The 18,452-nt window shown below is 39.6% G+C and overlaps 1 protein-coding gene across 1 annotated transcript in view; it reads right to left on the bottom strand.

The window, feature by feature from the left end:
- TDRD1 (tudor domain containing 1) overlaps positions 1 to 18,452 on the bottom strand; it is a 34,015-nt gene continuing 15,563 nt past the window's right edge. Inside the window, exons 11-22 of the mRNA XM_044236670.1 lie at positions 17,447 to 17,614; positions 17,212 to 17,319; positions 14,368 to 14,610; positions 13,902 to 14,039; positions 11,465 to 11,578; positions 8,121 to 8,396; positions 7,268 to 7,387; positions 6,055 to 6,171; positions 1,886 to 2,053; positions 852 to 1,079; positions 175 to 221; positions 1 to 93 (exon numbers count right to left, since the gene is read on the bottom strand). Of these exons, the coding sequence (XP_044092605.1) occupies positions 1 to 93; positions 175 to 221; positions 852 to 1,079; positions 1,886 to 2,053; positions 6,055 to 6,171; positions 7,268 to 7,387; positions 8,121 to 8,396; positions 11,465 to 11,578; positions 13,902 to 14,039; positions 14,368 to 14,610; positions 17,212 to 17,319; positions 17,447 to 17,614 (1,820 nt within the window). The remainder of the gene's footprint in view (positions 94 to 174; positions 222 to 851; positions 1,080 to 1,885; positions 2,054 to 6,054; positions 6,172 to 7,267; positions 7,388 to 8,120; positions 8,397 to 11,464; positions 11,579 to 13,901; positions 14,040 to 14,367; positions 14,611 to 17,211; positions 17,320 to 17,446; positions 17,615 to 18,452) is intronic.

Here is an 18,452-nt window from a genome sequence, read left to right as displayed (position 1 = left end):
TTAACTTTTTAACAATTTTTTCATTTCAATAAATTTATTTTGATTGGTTGGATTGTTTAAGAGGAAGAGAAGAATCTGTTCATGTTTTTCAACCTACGGGTGAAGAAAAAATAGCATTATTTCATTTCTAAAAATGTAAGAAGTACAATTTCACTTCAAGGAAATTCTACCCACTTGTTTCTGTAACTCTGTGCAACAGCAATTCATCCTGCAGGTCTTTTCTAGAAGCAAATACAAAAAGCCATTAGAGAATATACACCATAACTAACAAACAGAGGAATCTAACTATACACAGCTCTGCCTCTGAGGTGTGGGTTCTAACTATGAAAGACTTAATCGACTACCTTCTCATTTGGGTTTTAGTATTTCCTACTACTGCACCCTGGGTTTTACCAAATTAATGCCCCCATCTCCAAGATTTTAGGACTTTTGCCTATCGAAAATGGGGTTATCTCTTCGGCCAAGTGAAGGCCTGCCAAATAATCATCTTATGAGATTTCTGTAAGATCCAATCTCAAAAATACAAACTTCACTTTGCTCAGGATTGAAAGTGAGTTGGAAGTAATTCTGAATACTAGCCATTTCTAAAGCTCTAGGGATCAATGCTATCACTAATGTGATCAGAAATGCTGCTGAGGCTAAGCTAAGAAAAATCTGGCCTGGGAGGCCTGCTTCTACCCAGTGGGTCCCCCGAGGTGGCAATGTGAGTCGCACCTTGCCGCTGGATTTGCAAAGGGGGAGGACAAAGGGAATGTGACCACAGAGAGTAAGGAAAAACGAGGTCACCTACATTGATTACATCTGTTCTCAGTTACACTTACATCTGTCATTAATTAAACTTGAAAAAATACCTGTGCTTAAAGCAGTTTGCTTTTTAGATGTGATGTTTTTTGCCAGACCATATGTCACCAGCTTTTCAGCTATATTGATAGTTCCATTTTCAGAACATTTCTCAACCAACACTGTATGGACATTCTTGATAACTCCTTTTACAGAAAGCATTACGCTCTGATTCAACATGAAATTTTTTAGTAGTTCTACGATTAATTGAGAGCAGCTTCCATTCAATTCCATTAGTCCTGGGAAAACAACTGAATATTAATCTTCGAGTCCCTTAAAAAAAGATAAATATTCACATATATCGTCTAAAGACAATAAACAGCAGTCTTACTTTCTTTGGCTGGGCTTAGGTATGCTTTGATGTACTACTGCTGTTGCATTTTAAAAAATCACTCAACAGATACTCCCTGACCCCTATTATGTGTCAAACACTAATCTAGGTTGGGAGGGCATAAACAGACAATGGCCGGCTGCCATGGACATGTGTCCATTATAACGGGAGAAGCAAACAATAAAATGTTCCAACTCTCTCCCCGAGTCCAAACCAAAGCAGACGATGATGCACTGAGTGAGCTCGTCTGCTGGGACCACCAGGTAATGAAATCACGAATAAGGGTGAAAAGCTACTTCAGCATTCCCATTCGCTTTATTCAAACACCAGCTGAAGAACTAAATTTGTGGAGTTACAGTACACAGTAAAGCAGTCCCAAATGGTGTCATCTCAAGCCTCTCAAGAGAGCACCATGACAGAATGGAGGGGCCTTTAGGGAAAGGTCAGACAGCCCAGATCCCCCAGCCCTGGCCACTTCCAGCGGTGCAACCTGTGGCCAAACCTAATCTCCAAACAACAATGGGCTGACAATGTAATTTTTTGAGAATGAAATAAAGGATGAAAGATAGGGTTTTTTTTTTTTTCCCTAAACTCTGTTTGATTTTTAGAAATCTAGGCAGTTACTGAAATGCCGATTTGATTCAGACATAGGGCTATAAAACAGGAGAAAAAAAAAATCACACAGCTATCCCAATTGCAAAGTGACTTGACTACCTTCAAGCGAACATTTAATAATTTGGAAAGGAAGCTCCAGGTGGCTGGTGGAAATTGGCTGCACTCTGGAAAGAGGCAGAATTTCAGTGTTCCCATAGTCTGCATAGAGTACTTTCACATCAGCATCTGATGTCCCCAGAACAATGGCACGGTACCAGAAGTCGTCACCTGAAAATATAACGCACCCTCACGTGAGAAGTTACATGCAATGACTCCCCCCACCCTTCAAGACAGTTATTGACAGTTACATTTACATTAGTGAGAAATTCATGCCAACACTTCTGGTTCGAGTCCAGATAAAGCCAAAGTATCACCTCCACTCCTTCCAGATCCTACTAAAAAGACAATTATGTGATTAAAAAGAAAAAGGCACAGAACCACAAGAAGAGAGGACAAGAGAGAAGAAAATATGATATTGGAAGCTGGAAAGCAGATAGTAGGAATGGAAATGGTTTAGCAGAGCTCAAGCAAAGCTGGCTACGGGGAAGTGAAGCAGCATCTTCCTTTGCATCTTAAATCCCCAAGCTCCAATAATTAACTCATTCCAAAGTAGAAGTAAGAACAGGGCTGAAATGAGGACTGGGTAAAGAAAACACACTTATTTCCCAAGAAAACTGAATAAACTTTAGTTTACAAGCAAATTTACACATAATACTTATTTTTAAAGTTGCTGAAGAAGATGGTCAGTTTTATGGTCCTGTGTTTTAATATAAAAGCTAAGAATGCCATCCCCATTTCAAGGCATCTGCTCTACTCAAGGGCAGAAGACTGGAGGTTTCTTCTCCAGAGAGGATAAACCAGACAGACGACGGGACTCAGGATTATGACGCAGCGCAGAGGAAGTTGACCAAGAACACCGTCGGGCCAGCTGTGCACACAGCAGCAGACAACCATCCCAAGGCAAATGCACTTCAAGATAGCAACAGCTGGAGTCCCCAGGGAAACAGCAGGGCCCAGCAGTGAAGGCCACGTACACAAGTTCTGCCCACAAAGCAGCTTCCAATCAATGCCTAAGTGCCCCGTCCTAAGTGAACAGTGAAGGATCACCAGACATTTTTTTTTAAAAGATTTTATTTATTTGACAGAGATCACAAGTAGGCAGAGAGGCAGGCAGAAAGAGAAAGAGAGACTGAAGCAGACTCCCCACCGAGCAGAGAGCCTGATGCAGGGCTTGATCCCAGGACCCTGGGATCATGACCTGAGCCAAAGGCAGAGGCTTTAACCCACTGAGCCACCCAGGCGCCCCAGATCACCAGACATTTGAAGAAAGTTTCCAGCAGAGAGGACTGAAGAGGAACTTCAAACTGAAGAGGAACTCAGAGAAACAGGGAGAAGGTAGGGACAGTTAGAAGAAGGATATTAGCGTCCCCAGACAAACTGCCTTCCATCCTTGAAATGAGAGGTCAGTATTAAAGACACACACACTTGAAAAGACAAACAGAAAAGCTAGTAAAACCAGAAATAGTATCAGAAATGAAACAATAAACTGGAAAATAAAACTGAGGAAATCCCCTGAGAAAAGAAGCAAAAAAAGTAAAAGAGAAAAGAGGAAACCTAGCAGAAGAGTTTCAAGTCCAACATTAGATTATTTGGAGTTCCTGGGGCACCTGGGTAGCTCACTCAGTTAAGGGTCTGACTCCTGATTTTTTTTTTTTTTTAAGATTTTATTTATCGGGGCGCCTGGGTGGCTCAGTGGGTTAAGCCGCTGCCTTCGGCTCAGGTCATGATCTCGGGGTCCTGGGATCGAGTCCCGCGTCGGGCTCTCTGCTCAGCGGGGAGCCTGCTTCCTCCTCTCTCTCTCTCTCTCTGCCTGCCTCTCTGCCTACTTGTAATCTCTCTCTGTCAAATAAATAAATAAAATCTTTAAAAAAAAAAGATTTTATTTATCTATTTGACAGAGAGAGAGAGATAACAAGTAGGCAGAGAGGCAGACTGAGAGAGGGTGGAACAGGCTCCCCGCTGAGCAGAGAGCCCCATGTGGGGCTCAATCCCAGGACCCTGAGATCATGACCTGAGCCGAAGGCAGAGGCTCAACCCACTGAGCCACCCAGGTGCCCCCTGACTCTTGATTTTTAACTCAGGTCATAATCTCAGTGTTTTGAGATTGAGCCCCACATGGGACTCCATGCTCAGTGGGGAATTGGCACGAGATTCTCTCTTCTCCCTCTCCCCCCTCTAAAATAAATAAATCTTTAAAAAAAAATTGGAGTTTCTAACAGAGCAGAAAATGAAAGATGGGAATAAAAAACATTCAGAAAACTTTCTCAAAACTGAAGCTCATCAATTCTTAGACTTAAGGGCACACCCACTAAAAGTGTCCAAACAATGGTAAAAACTAAAACCAAGTCAAAGCATGGATTTCAAAACATGGAATGAAGAGACTCCTAAAAGTTCCAGAGAGGAGAAAAAAATACAAAGTTTGGAGGATCTAAATGACCTCTCTTTTGACCCGCAACGTCAACAGCTTTAATAAAAGCGGGGCACCCGGACTGCTCAGTTGGTGAGGCTTGAGACTCTCAATGTCTGGGCTGTGACTTCAAACCCCGTGCTGGAGGTAGAGAGTACTTAATTAAAAAATGTTTTAAAAGCAAGGCCTTCAAAATTTTAAGGGAAAGATGATTTCCAGTCTAGAATTCTGTACCTAGGCAAGCAATTAATTAAGACAGAATAAAGACTTTTCAAACATGGGAGAACATGGGAGAAATAACAGAAAATTTATCTGAAACGTGCCTTTTCTTAGCTTCTGGTGGATGGGATATACCCAATTATTAGAACAAATCCAAAGTAACTATTGCAGAAAACAAGGTGAGATGAGGAAGGAAGAAACTGTGAAAACATAGCGGGTGGGAAAGAAAACTGTGAAACACGAGGGAGTGGTGTTGAAACAACCCCAGCAAGATGATGAAGGAACACTTCCAGGGCGATGGCTCACATCTGGAGGACAAGCAGTCTGGCCAGCAGGTCAGAAGGCAGCAAGCGCTGGCAATGTAACAAAAGCTGATAAAGTACATGAGGTTTCACTGGGAGAATCTGCACCAATGCAGAGAACTGAAAGTATACAGAACACTAATAACGACAACAAAAAAGGCAAAAGAGATGTCACCGTGTATCTCCTATGTTAGAGTGGACCACAGGATTAGGCTGTGAATGGTGTTTATGCAATTCCAACAGAGTAACAGAGAATACTTATCTAACCAAAAGCTGTGACATATTTCTATCAGGAAGAAAGGGAGGGAAAGTATAGATCCCGTTATCATACAAAAGAAACACAGGGGTGCCTGGGTGGCTCAGTGGGTTAAAGCCTCTGCCTTCAGCTCAGGTCATGATCTCAGGGTCCTGGGATTGGGCCCCACACTGGGCTCTCTGCTCAGGGGGGAGCCTGCTTCCTCTTCTCTCTCTGCCTGCCTCTCTGCCTACTTGTGATCTCTCGCTGTCAAAATAAATAAATAAAATTTTAAAAAAAAGAAAAACAAAACTGAACAGAATATATTTAACTGCAAATCTAAATTCAAATTATTTTAAATGAACTGTATGTGGGCCATAGTCCAAAAGCATTTTAAATATGTTGGTGGCAAGATGAAGATGAAACTGGCCCACTCACAAACTTTTGGCACATAAGGACATTTCTTTAAGATGCCCACAGAGCAATATGTTTCCAGAACGTACAAAACAATTTATATCCTTTGACTCAGGAATTCCCTAAATTTCTGCCCAAGAATATTCACTTCAACTGTTGTTATTACTAAAAGAAATTTGTTAACATGAATTCTTAAACAACAGGACAATGGTTAAGTGTACCTGATTCAACAAGTCTGACTAATTAAGGCATTTATTCCTTTTTGAGCACATGAATAAAGTTCTAAAATTATCTGCAACTCCAACATATATAAATATGTTAAGGGCCACCATATTCAGTTGAGTTATCTAGAGCTGATTATGTCAAAGTTCTGACAGATTTGTAGATATCTCCCTATATCCTCACCTAAATATAATCTATGTTTACAAAACAGAAAAGCTGGAGGACCCCAACATGAAGAGTTAAACCTACAAACTTGCTTTTAATTTCATAGGCAAAATTAAATGTGCACCTTCTATAACAAAATACACAAGATTTCAAGTAAAAGAGAACAAACATTTCCTGTTTAATGTTTTATCTAAAAGAAGCTTACTTGTGTATCTGGCACAGCACGCATCTCCGATTTGGGGTCTGTAAGACACTCGGCTTTTCTGAGCATTGCAATATTCTAACAATTCAGCTGTCAATATACACAATCTTTCCTGATCTTCTGAAACATAAAAAAGCAATCTTTTGTGAAGAAATTTTCAATGCTACTGTTTAGACAGTATACAAAAACAGTGTCAAATTGAATCACTGAAAAAAACCCATTTACATTTATGTTTTAAGAACACATAAAACCACGAGTGGTTACCCTGTACACAAGAGGTCTAATACTCAGAGAAGGAAGCTTCTGGAAAGCCATTTTCTAGATCAGGGTGGTTATACTAGTGTGCTCACACTACAGAGCCCTGTTAAATCATACTTTCACAGTTTTTTGGCATACTTTTCAGGTAGTGTGTTACAGTTAATGAGATAAGAAAAAGTACTTCCAGTTCATCAGGATTCATTAACCCGAAGTCCCTGCTTTCCACTACACAGACTGAAGATGACGGTTTGTAATATCGGAGATTTAAGAGCACTTGTTGGTATCACCACAATTTGTGATTTGACAACCTGAAACAAAGGTTCACTTTCATAGCCTTCACGTACCTGCCATTATTCTGAATAGCCATCACCCAGCTTGCCCTAACTCTCTCTGACACTACAAGGATAAACTCAAACATGTTCAAGAGATTTCTTAATTATAAACTTCCATGAAGTAAGAAAATATTTATATGCTACTTTTCTTCAGGATTAGGTCCAGTATAAAACATTTCTCTAAGTTCCTAAGCCATAGTAACAGTGATTATAGACTGACCTATAAAGCACTCTTTCAATATTAACAGGTTTTCTCAAAAAGTTGTAGACGGTTAGCTTTGTAAGTGCAATTCAATATACATAGTACCTATTTTTTGCGATAGTATCTATTTTTAAACAACAAAGTATACAGCAATTAAGGAAACTATTTTCTTATAAAAAGCTATAGATTAGACTGGATAGGGAAGGTGTTAAATGCAGGGTGTTTCCCTTCACATTTATTTTACATTTGTTTGTATAACTAAATACCCCTGAAGTGTTATGATGGCCAATTCTTCCTTAAAACTGAATAAAACAAAAATCACCAGCCTCCCCTTCTCTCTCACTTCCTAAGGAGTTCAGAAAAGAGCTTTCATTATACAGTTAAAAAGATGAGCATAAATAGGTCTCAAATTTTGGTTTCTTACCTGGCATCTCATTTGGTAGAGCATAAAACAAGTGTGGGCTTATGATTTCCAATATGGTTGCTTGTACAGTTTTATTAACTGGTAATTCTATTGTCCTCCACTGCTCAGGGGAAGAAATGGCTGAAATCATACAAAACAGATCTTGTATAAAACAGATCAAAGCTGTTATTCTCTCTCAGTTTTATCTTTATTCAATTTATTCATCAACTGAATCAACATTCACAAATCCTTAAAATGAAAATCTGTATTTTCACAAAACAATCTATTCAGTTTGAGGGACTCTGTGTTACAAAGGAGTCCAATCTAGAATGAGAATCTTTGACCTGCTGCACTCCTGTATTATTTCTGTAATATATTTCCATTTCCATAGTATAGTTAATGTAAATCTTATAACTGGTTCGCACTGTAGAGAATTTATAACTGTACGATGCAAAACTACCTGATAAATAACTACGATAAAAATGAGTAGCTTTTATAAAACCATGTTTCAATAAATACTATTTTTTAAAAAAGATTTATTTATGAGAGAGAGAGTGTTTGCATGAGCAGTGGGGGGAGAGGATGAGATGGAGACAGAGAATCCGAAGCAGACTCCACACTGAGCTTGGAGACCGAAGCAGAATTCAATCTCCCCACCCTGAGGTCTCTCACCACCTAAGGTGAGACCAAGAGTCAAGACGCTCAACCGATTGCTCCCTTGAGACATCCCAATAAATACTAATTTTAGTAACTTGTTACCTATTTCCACAAAGTATGTATTCCTACAGAAAAACTGCTAGAAAAATTTTCATAGCCTATAAAAGCAAAGGATAACATAAATTTAAATAACAAATCAATGGTTTAAGCACATTACCTTGAAGGCCCAGGATATCAACTTGAAGATCACATTTACTAATGGCTCTATTATTTGTCAAGTCTCTGAGTGGCGAACTAGTTTTTAAAACCAGATGTTCATCAATCAAAACATCACTAATTATTCTGGGATATGATGTGGAGAGATCAGTGAGCTCGATTCCCACTCCCTGTCCGGTGATTTCAACCACTCGGGCTTGGAGTTTTATCCCTGCAATGCACGTCTGAAATCTGGCTATGGCTTCTTCAGTCCAGTGCTTGTTTCTAGGCTGTATATCTGGCAAATAAGAAGAGCATTAAAAAGAATTCTGTGCCCAAGCTTCATTTTTTGCTTCATAGTGTCCGGGACTGGTCCTTGTCAAGTGTTGCATTTGGGTCAGCGATTCTGAGTATCGTTTTTCAATGCTGAGTTACATTTCTACATCTTCCATGCCTGATTACAGATAACATACTACTAGGGTTTTAGGAAGCTCAGAAATTTTCCTTATTTTTCCCACTAATATGTGTTTACCAGGCATTTTTCCAGTAGGCATAAATAGGATTAGAAGCCACCATTTTGTACTATTATGTATATGATGATGAGTTACTAATTATGCTGGCAGAAGAGCTCAACCATACGCCTTCACTTCTGTGGACAGTTTCCTAATGCTTATTTCAAAATGTTATTTTGAACAGCTCACCAAGAATTATTTTTTGGATAATTTTGGCTTATACCCTTACTTTTAGAACAGTAATCCTCAAACTTGAGTGTGCATCTGAATTACCTAGAGGGCTAATTAAAACTGATTTCAAGGCCACATGGTAGAATTTCCAATTTAGCAGATCTTCGTCAGGGACTGAGAATATGCAGTTTAAAGAAGTTCTCAAGTTGATGCTGCTTCTCTGGTGGCCACATACTTTTTTTTTTTAAAAGATTTTATCTATTTATTTGACACAGAGAGAGAGAGAGAGCACACGCCCACAAGCAGGGGGAGTGGCAGGCAGAGGGAAAGGGAGAAGTGGGCTCCTTGCAAAGCAGGGGGAGTCCAACATGGCCTCCATCTCAGGACTCTGGGATCTTGACCCAAGCCTAAGGCCGTTACCTAACTGACTGAGCCAGCCAGGCACCCTGGGGTCCACATTTTAAGAAGCATGGACGTAAAGCATGGTAATAAAAAATAAACTGAAACATGTTTAGTGTTTTAAGCAGAAAGAAAACATGCCAAAGGAGAAATAAAGAGCATCTACACTGCCAGACATGAGCACTATTAGCATTTTGACATCCAATCTTCCATAATTTTCATGTGCATATGGAAAGACCCACATGCACATATGTACTCATTTCTTTTATAAAGAAACCTTTGCAATAATAATAGCTCTTATGGATATAATGCCAGGTAGTGTTAAGTGCTTTATATTTTTCATCTCTTTTAATGACTCTTCGAGGAAGATACTATTATTTTCCAGATGAGGAAATAGAAGCACCGAGAGTCTTAATCCTTTTCCTAAGATTCTCACAGTAGGTAGCAGAGTTGGTTCCAGAGTCTGTCCTTGTAATCACAATGCCATCCTGAATCTCCTTTATAACTTGCATGCTTTATGTACCTCACTAACCATTCTTCCTATTAATAGCTCATGGTTAACATCACTTTAATGACTGTGTGGTAAAAGGAAACACTTAAACCAAACTTTGTGTTCATTTAATCCTCATAACAACCAACTGAAATAGGTACTATTACTGTCAATTGTACAAATTGTCATTTAACCAATCCTCTGTAACTGGCTAGTTAGCTGGTTTTGCTATTACTAACAGCAGCATAATGAATTTCCTTGTAGACAAACTGTGAAATTCCAAGATCATTTCTTTGCAATAAATTATTACAAGTGAAAATGCTGAGACAAAAAGGCAGAAATATTTGAAGCTCTTAAGAAATCCTGCAAACTGCCTTCAAGAGAACACATGAGTTTTCGCTCCCATCTCAGGCACAGACAAGCAGCTGTTTCCTTACTTTAACATCAACAAGGAATGTTTCAGCCAGGATCTTCAAAAATACATTTCTAAACTGTACAATATGAAGCAGGACCTTCTAATTCACACATTAAAATTATAGGTGTTGATAATTTGAAGTATGTATACCGTAAGTATTAGGAGACAGTTGAGAAAGTTTCTTATTCTGCACCATACCTACTAACCAGCACCGTATCCCTTGAAATGGAAGTTTTAAAAATTTGGGTGGGATCATTCGGAGTTCATCTGCAGTAACTTCTTCCATGTTCCCATAATCCACAAAATGGACTTTAATGTTTCCATCCGGTAAGATTTCCTTGACTAAGGCACGATACCAGTTACCATCACCTATATTTAACACAAAGTTTGAACACGGAGCATTATTTCCCTTCTATTAACATTTGAAATTTTCATCTTCAAAAAACAAATCTTTTGTCTAAAGTAACTAAATAAATTTGCTCTCTTTCTCCAGATGATGTCTTTAATTTTTCATTCAGAAATCCCCAGAATTCTCAAAATCCACTTTTTGGAATACATCCAAAATGTTTATAGCACCACACTGTAACATCAGGTGTAAATTAAAGATTTCATTCATCACCTATCCAATAAATAGAATGTGAAAGTGAAGAGAAGACTTCATAACTTCTCTTCATTTTCACATTCTGTTTATTGGAATGTATCTGTCAATCTGGAAAGATTACAATACTCTCATAACTAAGGACAAATTGTTTTACTTGTTATTAGTAAAATAATGTAAAAAGCAAACAGAAAAGCTCACGCAATGAAATTAAGGTGTTTCACAAAATATACTTTCAAACTAAACATGCACAGGGTGACCAGAAGAAACAATGAACCTTCAGCGAACAGGTTTCCCATTACCTAATTTACTTTAATATCAGAAATTCTGGAATGAAAAGCATTTAGCAAAGTTTAACAAAGTTGAGTTAAGAAAGTTTCATTTGGATTTTCCTTGCCACGAAGAGAAGACAAAACATGAGATTTTAAGCATTCATTTAGTCTTGATTTTTGAGAAATATTTGCTTAAACATCAGGAATAAAATACACACTAAAAATAAGGGCTGAATGGGGGCGCCTGGGTGGCTCGGTCGTTAAGCAGCTGTCTTCGGTTCAGGTCATGATCCCAGGGTCCTGGGATGGAGCCCCGCATCAGGCTCCCTGCTTGGAGCTGGGGCTAGGGGAGCCTGCTTCTCCCTCTGCCCACTCCCCCTATTTGGATTCCCTCTCTCACTGTCTCTGTCAAATAAAGAAATAAAATCTTTAAAAAAAAAATAAGGGCTGAATGTCAAGAAACAAAAGTTTCTATCAATGAAGTGAAGATTCTATCAAGTGCAACTTACCTGCAAAAAAAGCACAACACGGTTGCCCTACTTCTGCCTTAAAGTCACTGGGCACCTTCTGCTGCTGGCAATATTCTGCTAATGACTTGTTCAAATCATTGAGTTTCTTTAAAGCTGAAAACACAATACATATACAGCACTCAATATTCAGAAAGCATGCAGAATACAGCTTTTCCTCTAAAGTTGGGAAATGTTTTGATCATAAAATCTCAGGTACAGGGGTGCCTGGGTGGCTCAGTGGGTTGGGTCTCTGCCTTCAGCTCAGGTCATGATCTCAGGGTCCTGGGATCGAGTCCCACATCGGGCTCTCTGCTCAGTGGGGAGCCTGCTTCCCCTTCTCTCTCTACCTGCCTCTCTGCCTACTTGTGATCTCTCTCTGTCAAATAAATAAATAAAATCATTAAAAAAGAATCTCAGATACATTCCCAAGCAACTGTTAAGTGCACATCAGATGCTCTTCTCTTTTCCTTACTAAAAAGTTAATTGGGAAAATAAGTCGTGATTAGTGAACTCTCATCAGCATACCAGAGCATGAGCTTCGTGCAGAAGCCTGTACAGAAAGTGACGTACACGCTGTTCTGAAGGAGGACACAGAGTGCTGAGAAGATGCAGAGACGTCTGCTAAGGAAACAGAGAGGTGAGCTGCGTGTGCTCCTTAAGCTTTTAGAGAAAAAGAGGACATACAAGGAGAGGGTGACTCCAGAAGGAAGAAAGGGCTTCCTTTCTGAGGCAAAGTACAGAATTAAGCCTCCAAAATTTATTTGGCAGGAGCAGTTTGGAAAACCAGGGAAGGTAAACCACTGAAGGACACGCCATCCATGTGTTGGGCGAGATACAAACCATGGATGGCTTTAAAATGCTGAGGAGCACCTAGGTGGCTCAGTGAAGCATCCAACTCTTGATTTTGGCTCAGGTCATGATCTCAGGGTCCTGAAATGGAGCCCCAAATCTGGCTCCCCGCTCAGCAGGGAGGCTGCTTCTCTCCCTCTCCCTCCCCACCCTCCTTCTTCTGCAAACCCTTCCCCACCAGTTCTCTTTCTCAAAATAAATAAATAGATCTTGAAGAAAAAAAAGAAGAAAAAGAATATGTGAACTTATCAGTCCAAGACCTAGTAGAAAATAGAAGAGGCAAAAATCATTTAAAGTATTTTACTATTTATGCCTACACAAACAGGGATATATCCACACAAGCATATGCACAGAAAAGAACCTTATTATTTACTTATTCTGAAAAGATTTAGAAAATTGAGAGAGGGACTGGGAAACTTACTTCCCACTACACATTCTTTTAAACTTTTATTTTGTACCATGTGCTTGTATAATCACCTATAAAAATAAAAACTGACTTTAAAAATTTTTAATTTTATGTTATATGAAATAGTGGTCCATCTACCAGATGATTCTGGAAGGAGGGATGATAAATCTCACAAACTGGGAGCCAGACAGGGACTCAGGTACCTAGTTCAATGTTCTCCCTTGACAGAGAAGCAAGCCAAGATTTTAGAAATGTTAAAATTAAGGATGCTCTCAATGATAGCTCAAATGAAAAAGAAGGAAAATACAAGTGTGAGGATGTGGAGTGACTAAAACTCAAACTGAAAGCTGTCATAATCACTTTGGAAACTCCGTGGCATTCATTGATCAAAGCTGAAAATATAAATACCCTTTAGGATATAGTCAGCAATTTCCTTCCTGATATACATTCAAAAGAAACACACATCCATGTCACCAAATCTGTATGGAAATGTTCACGCCAATACCATTCTATAGCTCAGAACGAGAAACAACCTACATGTTCAGCCCTATAAAGAAAGAGATTTGCCGTGTCATTCACACAGTGGACCACAAGCCACTGCTACATGTAAAAACGAAGAACTGATCTCACAAACAACGTAAAAAAAGATGGCAGGTGTACAAGTGTACATACTGTTCGATCACATTTCATAAAATAAAGTTCAAAACCAGGAAAACTATGCTATTGGAAGGCAGGATAGTATTTACTTTTTAACGGGAGAAGGGGTAGTAATCAAAGGAGACCTGGAGGAAACTTCTGGATGACTGGAAATGCTTCATTATCTTGACCTAGATGTCAGTCACTCCGTGTTTTGACTTTGTGATGACGTGTCAATGCTGCAATATTTGTGCACTTACATATATGCATGTCATGCTTTAGTAAAATCTACCATTTAATTTTCAAAAATAAATTTAGAAAATGTTCTATGAAATTGAAACTGGTTTAAATAGATTTTTAAAAACAGAAACAGTGGCTTAAAATGGAATAAAAGGCAATTAAGTTTAATCAAATCTTTCTTATTAGTAGAAATACTGCCTTGGCCCTTCTTGGAAAGACAGTACTTCTATTATTGAGTGAACTCCTCTTCAGTTATTACCACACCAATGTATCTGTAAGGGAAATAGATGAGAAGAGTCCACTCACCATCCTCTTGAAGCACATGGCAGTAAAATTCTCCAGGACTGTACATCATACAGACCACAACATCTACTGTTTGGTCAACAGCCATTTCAACCCACGTCCACTCCAGTGGATTTAGTTTTGCTTCTATACCCAAGGCAACTGCAAAAAAAAAAAAAATGAACTTTTACAAAACAAATGGTCAAAGTGTGGATGGGAGGTACAGCTGGTGAGGGATCTGCTTTTGAGGAAGTGAATTTCCAGGGACTTTTAGTGACATCTGCCAGTGACCCTCAGGTATTGCTTTTTTTTTTTTTTTTTTTTTTTTTTTTCAGTTTTCCCACACACCCATACTGTATTTAAATGAATGCTTGATTCAAAAAGAGAGAACATACTCAACATCATTCTCTTTGAAAGCATGAGAACCCACACACACATACACACAAGCCATCGGGATTCCAGCATGGTCATGATGGAGCAGACATCTTACCACTGGCTTCCTTCATGACACTGGGTTTCTCAGCCAGCTCCCCTGCCTCCCCGACGGCAAAGCCGGCGTCCCTGAGCGCCTGCGCAATGCTGACGTGAGGTGTCACGGATTCGTCCACGAGCTCCACCAGGGAGCTGTTCTCCAGCTTGTCAGCCACTTTCACTGTGATCATTTTGTTCTGCACAATCTTCTTCATCAAAGAAATAGCTTCTGGAGTCCAAATTCCTAATGATGGCTTTACTCCTATCAAAGAATGTTTAAAAGAATATTAAAATACTTCTTATAACATGCATTTATAAAGTTTAGCTCCTAATTTCCTCAAAGTTAAATTTAAGGAACATGACAAACACGAGAGCCAAAAAGTCCCGCCTGAGCAGGATTTTCTAATATTAAAACAAAGGCAAAATTATAAAGAGAAAAAAAGCCTATAGAAAACTGCTCTACCTCTATGTAAACAAACCATAATTCCACTGATATGAAATGTCCAGAAAAACATATCTCGAAGACAGATTAGTGATTCCAGGGGAGCCGGGATTAACCACTGACATGCACAAGAAACCTCATCAGGGTGCTGTCTATATAACTCAGTAAATTACTAAAAATCATGGAATTGTATACCTAAGACTGAGAATTTTATGGTATGTAAATTATATCTCAATAAGTTAAGAAAACCATAAACAGAAGCATCCAACAATCCAGGAAGAAATACTGCTCCCTTACAATGACATTAAAAAAACACCAACAGTACTTAAACTGCAAAGGCACTTGCAAATCAACAACCCAGCGTTATGCCTAGCCTTCTCATAAGAGCAAGTAATGTATGGGAAAAAAAGTTCAGCCTCATGGTAATAAAGTAATTAAAGTGATTTAGTTTTAACTTATCAAAACTGGCCAACATGAAATAATAGAGAGGTATCTCCATTTGGTGCACCGTGTGAAGGAATGGGCTCCCCTGCTGTCTTTCTGGTAGGTGTGTAAACTAGTTCTATCCTTTCTGGGGAGCAATAATAACATATACCACAAACAGGAAAAGAAACATGCCCATAGACAACTCCATTTCACCTGAGGAATTCTGTATACAGCTATATCTCACAGCCTGTCATCCTCAGGAAATGATCGTGGATAGGTTGCAAAATACAGTTAGAAGAACACTGCTATGGCGTACCTGGGGGGCTCTGGGGGTTAAGTGTCTGCCTTTGGTTCAGGTCCTGGGACAGGCCTCACACTGGGCTCCCTGCTCAATGGGGAGTCTGCTTCTCCCTCTGCCCACCCCCACTCATGCTCTATAATAAAAATCTTAGAAAAAGAACACTTCTACTAGCAAAAACTTGGAAATAATCCTTCTGATAATCAGATACTAGTTCAGTTATGGTATATCTGAATGAAGGTAATAGAGGCCAATTTATTGACATGGAAAGAAGCCCCGGCTCCTGGTGGGATAGATTTTATATACAGTAATTTCTAAGCATATGTTCGAACATACTGTTTTTACAAATGGGTTTTGCTCCACTTTGTGTAATGCATCAGCTTCTATGTTATTTACCAATAATCCAGACTACAAATAGAAAAAAAAAGAATACTCAATTTCTTAACCACAGGCACATTAAATTAAATTTTATTTTATTAGAGATAGCAATATAGTCCTGTGTATTTGAAGTGTTCTATTAAGGACTATTTTTGCACTAAGAGAAGTTATATCTAAACACATTCTTTTATCTTCTGGATAGTTTAAGTTCTAATGCTCTTACTTTAGGTTTTAGTACTTTTAAGAATATGGGGACATATAAAGTGTCCTACCTGCCAGCACACATTTTATAGCCTGCATCGGCAATTCCAGCAACTTCGGAGTTATGGGACAGAGTCTCGTCAAACTAAGGATTTCAAAGTTTCCATAATCTACATATCCAACCAGTACAGATTGTTCAGAAGCATAAGCTAAAACGGAGGCACGGTACCACTGATCATCCTCTGAAAGAAGGAGAGACTATGTCTCAAATGATTTTCCAGTACAGATATAAACAAAAACCTTCCCTCCCAAATTTAGAGATGGTCATTCGTAGGTTTTACGTTAACAGAGTATCAGGCTTTATTGAACAATGTATGCCTAGTCAACATGACAACCTCTGCTTCTCAGAAGCCCTCAATTCCTAAAAACTCCCTTTTATGCATACCTTATTAGACCACTCTTGTCCTGGGAGGTCATGACTTACAACATGCTTTGTCTCCCTCGTAGACAGTTAACTCATTAGGACCGAGAACGTGTCTGGGTCTTGGGAATGAATCCACAATGATGCTTTGAACAGTACAGGGACAATTTGCTAAGCATCAAGCAGGGCTAATTTTAGATCACTGGCAGTAGGAGTCAACCAGACTCTACCAACCAAGCAATCCATTTCCTGGAGGCCCACTTGCATCTTACCCTTCTGTGAGGCAAGTGGACTTGCTTTCCTTCAGCAGGATAGAACGGAAGCCAGTTATCACAGCTGTGCTGTGACGGCTCCGTGCCTTCAGGCCCTCCCTCTCTTCCCAAGAAAACTAGTGAAGACGTGATCCTGGAAGATTCCATGTTCACATCTCGATGTAAACAAAATTACCTACAACGGTCCCCCAAAACTAAAGGGCTGTTAAAATAATAGGAACTTCCTTTGCCAACTCCCCCAGCACTCACAGACCTTCTTCCTTTGCACACTTGGGTTCAGTTTAACTGTGCATAGTTAAAGGATGGTGCACTCTAATGCTCAAACTTCAAATGCAGCCATCCAGCGCAGACCGAAGATTGTTCCATTTATTTTTACTTGATTATAAGTAAAAAAAAAAAAAAAATCATTAAGACTCTTCCCTCACCTGAGAATTGGGCACAACAGATATCACCAATGGTTGGATAAAAATCTGAGCGTGGAGACACTTGACCACAGTATTCGCTAAGGGATGCCTGAAGTTCAGCGAGCTTATCTGTAGATATAGATCACATCTTAAACACAGTAAATACAAATCTACGCATTATCTTCTTTTTCACATGTTGAGTCTCTTGAAGTACAAAGATTATATAACCAGCACAAATCAAAGAAAATTTACTTACGTCCGCTTTGCAGCTGTTGACAAAAGAAGTCTTCTGGAGTCTGAATGTGGGCAACCACGCCACAAAACTTATCGCCTACATTCAGAGTTAACACTTTGGGGATTAGATCACTTCTATCCACAACAATTTTGTTCTCAGCTATCATTTTTCCAACATCTTCAAGATCATCTTAACAAAAAAAAAAAAACAAAACAAAAACAAAAAACAGAAAAACCAAGGCATTCTGGTTATCATTCAGCTGATTTTTGTAGCTTCTTCAACACCTCTAGGCCTTAACACATGCTCTTCTTCCTCCCAGAACACACCCCTAATCTCCTAGCAACCTGGTTATTTCTTGCTCAGTGTGGTGTCCCCTTGAAAAGACTTCCCCCAACGCAGGTTCGGGCCGCCCAGGCGCTCCCACTGCCCTCTCCGTGCACTCACTCTCATGCCATTTTATCATCTCTTCTTCTTTTTTTTTTAAAGATTTTATTTATTTGTCAGAGAGAGAGGGAGAGAGAGCGAGCACAGGCAGACAGAGAAGCAGGCAGAGGTGGAGGAAGAAGCAGGCTCCCTGCTGAGCAAGCACCCCCCCACACACACACACCATGTGGGACACGACCCAGGATGCTGGGATCATGACCTGAGCTGAAGGCAGCTGCTTAACCAACTGAGCCACCCAGGCACCCCTATCATCTCTTCTCTACGTGTCTGTCCTGACCATAGAATACCCTCCACTAAGGCACCTCCATAGTCCCTCAGCAAGGGAAGAAGGTCTGTGAGTGCTGGGGGAGTTGGCAAAGGAAGTTCCTATTATTTTAACAGCCCTTTAGTTTTGGGGGACCGTTGTAGGTAATTTTGTTTACATCGAGATGTGAACATGGAATCTTCCAGGATCATGTCTTCACTAGTTTTCTTGGGAAGAGAGGGAGGGCCTGAAGGCACGGAGCCGTCACAGCACAGCTGTGATAACTGGCTTCCGTTCTATCCTGCTGAAGGAAAGCAAGTCCACTTGCCTCACAGAAGG

Source organism: Neovison vison, chromosome 2, assembly GCF_020171115.1.
Source record: "Neovison vison isolate M4711 chromosome 2, ASM_NN_V1, whole genome shotgun sequence".
In the NCBI taxonomy this organism is placed as follows: domain Eukaryota; kingdom Metazoa; phylum Chordata; class Mammalia; order Carnivora; family Mustelidae; genus Neogale; species Neogale vison.
The sequence above is the reverse complement of the archived record's forward strand: the minus strand, read 5'-3'. Positions and strand labels throughout refer to the sequence as shown.